This window comes from Barbus barbus (genome assembly GCF_936440315.1).
Source record: "Barbus barbus genome assembly, chromosome: 43".
Taxonomy (NCBI): Eukaryota; Metazoa; Chordata; class Actinopteri; order Cypriniformes; family Cyprinidae; genus Barbus; species Barbus barbus.
Genome location: NC_136721.1, coordinates 9658161 through 9669123, shown reverse-complemented (window position 1 = coordinate 9669123; position 10963 = coordinate 9658161). Strand labels below are relative to the sequence as shown.

Genomic DNA, 10963 nt, shown 5'->3' with positions numbered 1-10963 from the left:
ATAATAATATTAAGTGACACATTACAAGTAAATTCACATTTGGCTGCATTGTGAATAAAAGTCTCAGTAAATTTAGTTATTACAAGAGCTCAATGTTGCAGCCATGTACTGGCATCTTATATTCAGGCAGTTGGGTCAGTAGAGATTGTCTGACATGATAAATGGCCATAATTAACACTAAACGACTAGGTTTGCTTTGCTCAGTCTCTCTCAAATCAAATCTTAAAATGGTCACGGATTAAACAGTATAATTATGCGCTGAATTAAAGAGGAGCAATACAGGAAGGATGCAAGAGAGGAAGTGAGATGGTCTCGACTCCAGAAGATTACATCCTTCCCCCCGAAAGAAGATCAATGCAACTCCTACAAATGGGTTTAAAAAGCCAACAAAGTCATATATGGTATTTCTTTATCGTATGATTGTGCAATATATACACACCAGGAAAAATAAACACATTTTAACACTTTTCTTAGACATCACTTTATATTAGCAAATAAAGCAAAAATAGTTTGTGTGTTTGAAAAGGAAAACACACACAATATATGTATATTTATATAATTGAGTGTCCAGGGGTGACGCTACTGGTCTGTCTCCATCTCAGGGTCAGCAGATGCATCGCCTTCTTTCTGAGGGTCACCAGGCAGGACATTTGTGACTTTCTGTATAAGTTCATCAATCTGTTCTTCTGTCAGTCTTTCTTCACTCTCCTCTACCATCTGTAAAGTTAGGTCATATATAGGTTATACATCTATTATCCAGCGCTGGTCATTCAAAAACTCTCTCGTCAATCCAACATTCACAAATCTTGTTAAAACACTTAAATACTGTCACTTTAAGAACGTATCCAGTTTCCCTCACAGTGTCCTCTGGTCCCAAGTTCATAATTAAATTCAAAATAAACTTACTTTTTCCAACCAAAAGCTATAGCCATTGTGACATCTCAAACAAATCATTTTAAACTCAGAATACACAATTACACTTTACAGCAAGGTTACATTTGTTAACTATATGAACTAGCAATGAAAATACCTTTAAAGCATTTATTAATCTTAGTGATTAATCTGAATATGCCATTTCTTTTAATGGTGCATTTTTATTATTCCAATAAAAAAGAGGCCAAACTAGAATGTTGTAAGACCACTATAGCTCAATGTCTATACATGTACCAGTCTGTCATAGATATATCATCTATATTTTTCCTGAGAACATTATAAAAAAAAAGAAAAAAAAAAGCTGACTGACTGGCAGGATGCCATTATTAGAAACAAGCTAGCAGATTTAAGAAATAACTTTGTCAGGAGTATTGAGGAGATTCAAAAAAGAAAAAACTACAAGTGAGATGTTCTGCCGGCATCTCGGCTTTGCTGTCTAGACCAATAAAGTCTAATTTTGGCATCAGGAACCTCTTGACTCAAGAGATTTCTTTGAGAGAAAGAAGATTTTCTGCAACATTAAACACTACCGTTCAAGATTTTGGGGTTTGTAAGATTTTCTTCATGTTTTTTAAATTAGTCTCTTATGCTGACTGCATTTATTTGATCAAAAATACATTAAAAACTAATATTGTGATATATTATTAAAATTTTAAATAACCGTTTTCTATTTTAATATTTCAAAATGTAGTTTATTCTTGTAATGGCAAAGTTGAATTTTCAGCAGCAATTACTCCCATCTTCAGAGACACATGATCCTTCAGAAATCACTCTAATATTCTGATTTGCTACTCAAGAAACAATATTATCCATGACATTTATTCAGGATTCGCTGAAAGATCAAATGAACAACACTTTAAATAGAAATAGACACATCATACATGTCTTTACTGTCACTTTTCATACATTTAATGCATCAGTGTTGGGGGGGGGGGCACGTACTGAACCCAAACTCTTGAACATAGTGTACATTCTTACTGCTCTCTAAGATATAGACAAAGATGTAAAGGAGAAAGGGTATGAAAAATGGTCTCACCAGCTGGATTTCGACAGCAGTCTGAGGTCTGTGGTTAAGTAGCTGCAGCTTCTCAGCTCTTTAAAAAGAGGAACGAGAAAAAGAACCAGATGTCTGTCAACTTTTGTCACAGTCTAAAAACAGGTGCAATAATACTAGACTCACTATCAAATGCAAAACTGCACTGTAGTCTCAAACATCACATGATAATGATACATCTCAAACTTAGAATTACAAAGCTAAATTTAGTGAGACAGACGGTGCTCGTCACACTGTTTGTGACAGGTCTATAAGCTGTGTTTTCTACAATAAAACAAGGCATTTCAGTGCAAAATTTGGAATAAAAAAAAGAGAAAGTTGTCTGTGACTCACTTAGTGAGCTTGTGAGGCTTCATAGCAGTGAGGAACTCCTTCACAGTGTCTGGATTCTGATGAGCACACGGCGTCTTGGAGAGGTACTTCAGGGTCTACTGAGGCAGACACATCAAATGAGTCATCGACCCTGTCTGAAGATCATGAAGAAAACTATCTCTCATAGACAGAAATAAATTAATATCATCGTTGGTTACGAGATGCTTCAAATCACATCAAAAACAGGCACCTCATACATGATGGTGTTGAGATTCTGCTGTCCCGTGCTGTGCTTATTTTTAACCATCTCCTTTCTTTTATCTTTCAGGTCTGTTAGCAACCGATAGACCTGGTGGAATAGAGTTGTACAGTCACAAACTTAACTGAAGATTTTACTTGAGATTTACAACATGCATTTCTGATAACACACACACACTGGATTGTACAACATACAAATGAACCAAAATTAATCTAAAAGGGTTTCAAATGCATACTGACCTCATAATTGCTTAGCATTGCAGCATTGGCGTCCCTTCTGCAAAACAAAATGTTTACATTAGGACATGTGTGAGCAAAGGAAAGCTCCAACCCATGGCACAAGTGTTATGATATTACATATAGTATTCCATATGCCAATAAATAGTGTTTAGAAAGTTCAAATAGTTCACTAATAAACAAATACGACCAACATGTATTCTGATCTCTCATCAACTGTTAGTGAAAAAATAAATAACATTTTAAACAGATAAGCTCATAATCAATTTTATCCAAGCTTTATGGCAATAACTGCATATGTAGCGTTCACTCTCATTTAAAGATTAGAATACAACAGTATTGTACACGTGAGCCGCACATCCTGTCATCTCGGCGTAAACTTGGAAAACTGTTTTTTTTTTTTATCACAGCGCCACATACTAGGTATTTTCAACTAAACGACTATTATATGGCTTAAATTAGACTTTAAACGAATAAAAGTAAATTAAATCGCGTACACTTCCATCCCGCTTGCCTTGCTGGTTCGACAACTAAACGATCCGGTGAGAAACCGAAGCTTACAGATAAAGGTTCCCACCCATAACCTTCCTGTTCAAATTTATAAGCAGGGTTAAATATTAATAAGTGACACTAAAAATGATTAAATGTTATATAGCAAGATTATATTTATATAAAATATATCGTGTTAAGATTATAGTATATAAAAGTAATGTTATCAATTACTTTCAATAATTATGATAGCAGGAATCAACAAAATATCTGATAAATAAATGACCCAAATATGGATAAAGGGATAAATAGATTCATTAACAGATGCAAGAGCAAACATACAAATCTCAATTCATTGTGCAAATATTTCGCAAGCAATTATAACACATAAGGTTGTATTATTGTAATGTATTATTGTCTGCAAGTTGGGGAAATATTAAGGTTGCCACTTGTGTTGACAACCGTTCCACTAAATACGCTGTTGATTTGATGTATTTACACAGGTATATTACAAAGATATACTCAAAAAAGACGTAAAAGTGAAATAAAATACTTAAGGACATGAGGTGCAACTATATTCATTCTTTTTGTGTAACTTCTCGGTTTAATGACAGGGAGGCGGTTCCTTAAAGGTGATTTGTTCTCTAAAATGATTGACAGCTCCCGAAAAATGGCGCTTTAGATTTTGGTTGGTTCGTGAGCATCTAATTAGCATATTGTGGGCGGGGTTTTTGCGAGGAAGAACTGTATGTACAGCCTTTAACAGTCATTCAATCTCATGAATTGGTGAAAGCATACGGTCCTTTAAATATCCGACATTTCCTGTTTCTGTTTTAATCATAAGCTTTAGTTTTCGGTTTGCTCGTCGCACATAAAGACTGCTTGAGACTGTTATAATGGCAAGTTCAGAGGTAAAGATCTCATCTTTCTAGAGTCAGCCTGCATTAGTGCATTTTTGTGTGTCTCAGGATTTCCAAACCTGTCAGAAACAGCGAGCGGTGACTTACCGTAATGTTTATGTCTATTACTTTGTGTTAAACAGGGAAATAAACTATGGGGTGGTCGCTTTGTGGGAAACACCGACCCTATAATGGAAAAGTTCAACGCGTCAATCGCGTACGACCAGCGCATGTGGGAAGCTGATATTAAAGGAAGTAAAGCATATGTCAAAGCTTTACAGAAAGCATGTCTGGTCTCGCAAAACGAGATGGAACAGATTCTTACAGGACTTGACAAGGTGATTTAGCACATTACCTGACTCATAAACTCGTCTGACTGCGTCCAGGTTATATGTGTGTTGTTTTACAGTGTCATCTTTCTCATGAAACTTCATTTATTTACCGTTGGTGCTTTGTAAATATTTACCAGGATACTGTACCATAGTCCGTTCCCCCTTTGACTCCAAAGCTTAATACATCACAGACAAAAATATGCCCTGACACAGACTCCTCCGTGTGCACAAAACAATAGCCTGATGTGATAATGCTGATGATGCCTATTGTAAACTTCCCTAAAGCTACTGCTATTCAACATGGCATTCTGACAGCATAACTGGGCAAATAGAGGAGACCGGGGCTAGTTGTCACACTTTGAATAACCTATTTCATTTCCACAGTTATTGTCCAAGAAAAAAGATACGGTTCATTCACCAAACACTGACCATGCAAAATGGCCCAATATTTAAATGATAAAACTGGTATGAAACAGCAGAAATATAAAAGGTAATGTACAAAAATATTAACTCAACAAATAGTTGAATGTATTGTACAAAAAAGTAAAACACATACATGACAACTTTTCCCAATAAAAATGTAATCTATATGTGAAACTGACACTTTCAACTTGAATTTAAAAATAAAAAACCCCAACAGCTATTACAATATATGAGATCAACTAACCCAGTCTCCGCTATAATGGCTGTAAATATTTGAAAAAAAAAAAAAAAAGGTTATCAGACATTTTAATTAATTTTCACAATATGAACAACTGAGGTATTTAAAAATATCTTTATAAGGTCTTTGATGAATGGTCCAAAGGCGAGTTCAAGATCAAACCAGGAGACGAGGATATCCACACAGCCAATGAACGCAGGCTGAAGGTCAAAAGAAAACTTTCCTCATTGGTTCTAACATTTACTTTTATTGAATATGAAGATATTTGTTCAGTACGTGTGGTGTAGCTTTATAGTTCCGTACAATAAAAAGTAATATTATATGAACCAAAATTCAGTCAATGTTCATGTCTTCTTTTAAAGGAATTTATTGGGGATCCAGCTGGAAAGCTTCACACAGGCAGGAGCAGAAATGATCAGGTTTAAATGTAATAATTTGTCACATGACATCTACAGGCATACAGGCTTTTGACTGAACTCTTTCTATTTACTGGATAGGTTGCAACAGATATGCGGCTCTGGTTGCGGGACGCTATTACCACTCTGAAAGAGCTGGCTTTGCAGCTCATCAGCACTATGGTGGAAAGAGCTGCAGCGTAAGAATGCTTAATTATCAAGATATCTGTAGTGATCTGACTAAATACCAAACACGCATCCCAAACTATTTTCCTTTGTCAATCCAGAGAGATTGAAATCCTATGCCCTGGATACACTCACATGCAAAGGGCCCAGCCAATCAGATGGAGTCACTGGATTCTCAGGTTCATTTCAGTAGAGGAATTCTGTCTTAATTATATTTGGTAACAGTAATGTGTTAAGTGTCGTGATCTTGTATATTTAGACTTGTTATGTATGGTCATAACAGTTCATTGTTCATGTTTCTTGCAGTCATGCAGCGGCACTAAGCAGAGATGTTGAACGACTGGAGGACATCAGGAAACGTGTTAATGTGATGCCCTTAGGAAGGTTAGTTTTATGTAGATGCAAAACTTTAAAATCTTTTAAAAATTATCTTATGCTTATTAAGGTTTAATTTATTAGATTAGAAATACAGTTAAACAGTAACATTTTGAAATATTATTATAATTAAAAATAACCATTTTCTATTTTAATATACTTTAAAATGTAATTTATTCCTGTGATGCAAAGTTGGATTTTCAGCATCGTTACTCCAGTCTTCAGCGTCACGTGATCCTTCAGAAATCCTTCTAATATGCTGATTTGGTGTTCAAGAAACATTTCTTATTATTTTCAATGTTGAAAACATTTGTACTGCTTAATCATTTTGTGAAAGCCGTGATCAATTTTTTCTTGATTATTTAATGATAGAAAGTTCAAAAGAACAGCATTTATTTGAAATGCAAATCTTTGATAATTAATCATTATAGATGTCTTTACTGTCCTTTTCTAATGTATCCTGACTAAATAACAGTTTTAAGTTTACAAAAAAAATCTTACTGACACTAAACTTTTGAATGGTACTGCACATGCTTTTATTTTTGAGATACATTGATAGATGATATTTATATTTATTTGCCTTGCAGTGGAGCTATTGCTGGGAATCCCTTCAACATTGATAGAGAACTTCTTCGTCAAGGTTGACGTCATTTGTATTCTCATTTGTGTATACAGGCCAAACTGGTCACCTATTTGAATATTTCATCTGATGTATTTTTTTTATCACTCCGCAGAACTAAATTTTGATAGTATCAGCATTAACAGTATGGATGCTACTGGACAGAGGGATTTTGTTGGTATGTATAATAATGCTGCAAAAATCATGGAAGAGTATGATAATTAACTTCACAGGTACAATGAAAATTCTGTCAACATTTACTGACCCTTAACATAAAAAAAAAACATCTTTTGAAAAATGTCACAGTGCTTTTTTGGTCCATAAGATGGAAATCTTTGGTCACCAAAACTGTTTAGTTACCAACATTCTTTAAAATATCTTCCTTTATATTCCACAGAATAAAGATCAGATTTCGATCAACATGATGGAGAGTAAATGATCACAGAATTTTCATTTTTGGTGAATATTTGGTTTAACGCAATGTGTTTGTGTATGTTTATGGACAGCTGAGTTTCTCTTCTGGGGATCAATGTGTCTCACACACCTCAGCAAGATGGCAGAGGATCTGATTTTGTACAGTACAAAGGAGTTCTCCTTCATCACTCTGACTGATGCATACAGGTGAGGACAGCACATGATTCATAATAGGAAGCAATGGGCAATCTTGAAAACACAATAAAAATCCTTCAGAATTTCAAAATATTTCATACTGATTGAAATTCATTCACTGTGCTCATCAGGCGTTGCATGTGCTCTTGACCTAAAAAAGTTCTGGGTCTGACCTGGGTGATGTTCCGATCCCATTTCTGTCATTGCTTTACATGCAAAAAGCACAAAATGAAATTCATCAAAGAATCTTGAAAAAACGGAATCTTTGAATGATTTCCACAAACATATTAACCTGCACAACTGTTTTAATCATTGATAATAAGAAATATTACTTGAGCAGCAAATCAGAATATTAGAATGATTTCTGAAGGATCATGTGACACCAAAGACTAGAGTAATGATGCAGAAAATTAATCTTTTCCATCACAGGAATAAATTACATTTTTAAATATAGTCAAATATAAAACAGTTATTTTCAGTTGTAATAATATTTCACAATATTGCTGTTTTTAATGTATTTTTAAGATAAACATAAGAGTAGCTTGAACTCCAGAACGAGTCTTGTGTGTAGGCCCCGTAATAAAGTCACAGCAGACAGAAATCATTAATTTGAAGCCCTTGGGTTAACAGTATTTTTCCTTATATTACTACCATGTTCTGCATTATTTTCACCCCACTTGTCACGTATGCACATTTCCATCATGCAACTAGGAGCTGCTGGCTTGAGCTTTAGGCAGATTTGCAAATTAATTCATTCAAATGACTTTAATGGTACAGTTACCCAGAAATGTCAGTGAGTACACATGTACCTGCTCACATCATCACACATTCTCCATTGTAGATCAAATCAATTTTCTTCTCATACTATGATTCTTTATGGCCTGTGAAATGTTCAGCCAGTTAACATTAACTGATTTATCTTTATTAACCACAAACTGGTTGCAGCACAGCCGGTACTGCCCTTAGTTAAATAGTAAATGTTCACTAATTATTGCCTATTTATTAACAACATTATCATGTTTGGAAAAGCTGACTATCTGCCGAGGAGTGCAGGATTCAGTGTATTGTCTTAATTGGTGGATGATACCCAACACAGATACTGTGAACACGAGCTGGCTGATGTGTGTACTGAGGGATTCAATCCACTTCTGCTTTGTATGTGTGCCTAGTGTGTGTATTTAATCAGAGCTGTTGTGTTTGTGCTTGCGAGAGCAGCACTGGGAGCAGTTTAATGCCTCAGAAGAAGAACGCAGACAGCCTGGAGCTCATCCGCAGCAAAGCAGGACGAGTGTTTGGCAGAGTAAGATACAGCACTGACTAATGAAGCCAACCCGAAACACCAGTACTGGCCTACAGAGATATACTCCTGCCATTTAAATAATTAGTATTATGATTAAGGTCAATCTATGGGAAATTTAATAATTAGTACTAGGGCTGTCATTTTAGTTCTATTCTTTTAGGGATGCACAATATTATAGTACCTTATCAGTTATCGGGCAATGGTTATTTAATAGTGCATGTTTATTTCTCCTATTTTTAAATTGAGTTGTCTTTAGTTACCTTTAAATTGACTTTAGTTTTTAATGTTTTATTTTGAATTCATTCAGACATAATATAATATTTTAATATCATCTATTTATCGGTTATCTGCAATAACATTAAAATAATTATCGGTTTTATTTAAAATATTTGAAATAATAACAATAATAATAACAAATCATAGTATTAAAAATAAAAACAATATTTAAAATATTATTTAATACAATTAATACACAACGAACTTACTCAACAGACAAAATAGTATCATATTTTAATATTACTTATTTATTGGTTATTGGCTATAACTTAAAAATATTTATTGGCCAGAATTTTCAGTGCATCCCTAGATAAATTATAAAGAAAATAATATTACAAATGTTTAAAATAATATTAAAATATTATAATATTAAAAGTAATTTTTGAGATATTATTTAATGAAAATAATAAAAATGAACATATTTTAACAAATAGTATGATATTTAAATATCGCCATAACATGAAATTAAGTGTTGGCTTATTGACCAGAATTATGTATATCAGTGCATACCTAGATTAATTACAAAGAAAATAACATTACAGATACTTAAAATAATAATTAAGATAAATAAAAAAATCATAATTACATTATTATTTAAAATACATTAAAATATGAATATTTTAAATATTTAATCAAATTACATAAACATAATCATACCTCACAAAGGTGAGGTAGGGTAAGAACTAAATTTTTTAAAACAAAAAAAAACGTATTATTATGTTAAGGCTTTATCTAATTTAAATTTCATTGTAATACAGTGTGCAGGGTTTCTGATGACTCTCAAGGGCTTACCCAGCTCATACAACAAAGACCTCCAGGTATGTCCTTGACAGCCAGAAAATATGATTATTTTACTTTAAAACATTTTCTGAATATATATTTTGTCACTGCAGGAGGATAAGGAGGCGATGTTTGACACATATGATACAGTACATGCTGTGCTGCAGGTGGCTACAGGAGTCATTTCAACTCTAATGGTGAGAGACGGGTTATAACACATGTTAAAGTTGCCTTGTCATGAACAATGTTAATCAAAAACAAAACTGTTACTTCAGTTAAATAGTAAGTCGGTGAAATGCTGAATGAGATGCAGACGTGTTTAAGCATGTTGTAATCCACTGTCAGTCTAAAATGTGAGCGGTATAAAAAAAATGTTGTTGCTTCATTTCCCTTTTTATTCATTGTTGAGCAGTAGATCTTAAGCACTTGTACTTTTCCATTCCTCAGGTCAACAGACAAGTGATGGAAAAAGCCCTCAGCCCAGATATGCTGGCCACTGATCTCGCCTACCATCTGGTCAGAAAGGGAGTAAGTCCATCAATCCATCAACTTACAGTTTTAAGATTTTGCATGTCAGTAGAGCTGAATGAAATCTGATATATATATACACATATATCAAAGATGCCTTTCAGAGAAGCCCACAGTTGTGCTGGGAAAGCCGTTTATATTGCTGAATCTAAGAAAGTCCATCTGCACGATCTCACTGTAGAGGACCTTCAAACTGTCAGGTCAGCAGCACACACAAGTATATGAAATGTTTTTATTTCCAATTGTTTTCATTAATTTGTTTCTTTCTTTCACTCCAGCCCTTTGTTTGACAAGGATGTTTCTTTAGTGTGGGACTTCATCAGAAGCGTTGAACAGTACAGCGCCCCCGGTGGCACGGCCAGGAGTAGCGTCAAAGCTCAAATTGAGCACTTTAGAACCTGGTTACAGTCACAAAAACAATAACCATATTCTCATTTCTACAAAGGCCAGTAGTAGGTGCTTTTTCATAGATGAATTTGGCATGTTATGCCTGCATGTTACATAAGTAAACTTCCATTGGTTCAAAATGAGAATATTTAAATGACATACAGTATGTACAATGAAATATAGTTGCAACTAAATAAAGAATTTGTGTAGTCACTTCATTTGAACTTTAATTAACATCTTTGGAAACATTGTTAAAGGGTGCAAGTTTTGGTTTTCCTTTGTCTTTGAAGTGTAATCTATGCATCCGTAAAGTTGCAAAGACTAAAGTCTCAA

The 10963-nt window shown here is 34.2% G+C and overlaps 2 protein-coding genes across 2 annotated transcripts; one reads left to right on the top strand and one right to left on the bottom strand.

Moving 5' to 3' along the window:
- Positions 1-394: 394 nt before the first annotated feature.
- Positions 395-3332, bottom strand: LOC306862473 (DNA-directed RNA polymerase III subunit RPC9-like). The gene is made up of 6 exons (XM_079405288.1): positions 3292-3332; positions 2798-2834; positions 2550-2648; positions 2321-2415; positions 1970-2027; positions 395-717 (listed from the first exon to the last, which is right to left on the bottom strand). Exons 1-6 carry the CDS (start codon positions 3297-3299, stop codon positions 580-582), a joined length of 435 nt encoding a protein of 144 aa, XP_079261414.1. The 5' UTR covers positions 3300-3332; the 3' UTR covers positions 395-579.
- A 715-nt stretch (positions 3333-4047) lies between these two features.
- LOC306862015 (argininosuccinate lyase-like) lies at positions 4048-10847 on the top strand. The gene is made up of 16 exons (XM_079404594.1): positions 4048-4194; positions 4326-4520; positions 5298-5381; positions 5538-5594; positions 5673-5770; positions 5858-5935; positions 6063-6140; positions 6719-6771; positions 6866-6928; positions 7257-7371; positions 8575-8659; positions 9694-9753; positions 9829-9912; positions 10163-10243; positions 10337-10443; positions 10522-10847. Exons 1-16 carry the CDS (start codon positions 4180-4182, stop codon positions 10664-10666), a joined length of 1398 nt encoding a protein of 465 aa, XP_079260720.1. The 5' UTR covers positions 4048-4179; the 3' UTR covers positions 10667-10847.
- Positions 10848-10963: the final 116 nt, after the last annotated feature.

Coding starts and splice junctions, on each gene's coding strand:
- LOC306862473 (XM_079405288.1), bottom strand. Junction 2,649..2,797: donor CAATGCTAAGCAATTATGAG/GTCAGTATGCAT, acceptor CTATTCCACCAG/GTCTATCGGTTGCTAACAGA. Junction 2,416..2,549: donor TCAACACCATCATGTATGAG/GTGCCTGTTTTT, acceptor CTGCCTCAGTAG/ACCCTGAAGTACCTCTCCAA.
- LOC306862015 (XM_079404594.1), top strand. Junction 5,382..5,537: donor CCAATGAACGCAGGCTGAAG/GTCAAAAGAAAA, acceptor CTTCTTTTAAAG/GAATTTATTGGGGATCCAGC. Junction 5,936..6,062: donor TGGAGTCACTGGATTCTCAG/GTTCATTTCAGT, acceptor TGTTTCTTGCAG/TCATGCAGCGGCACTAAGCA.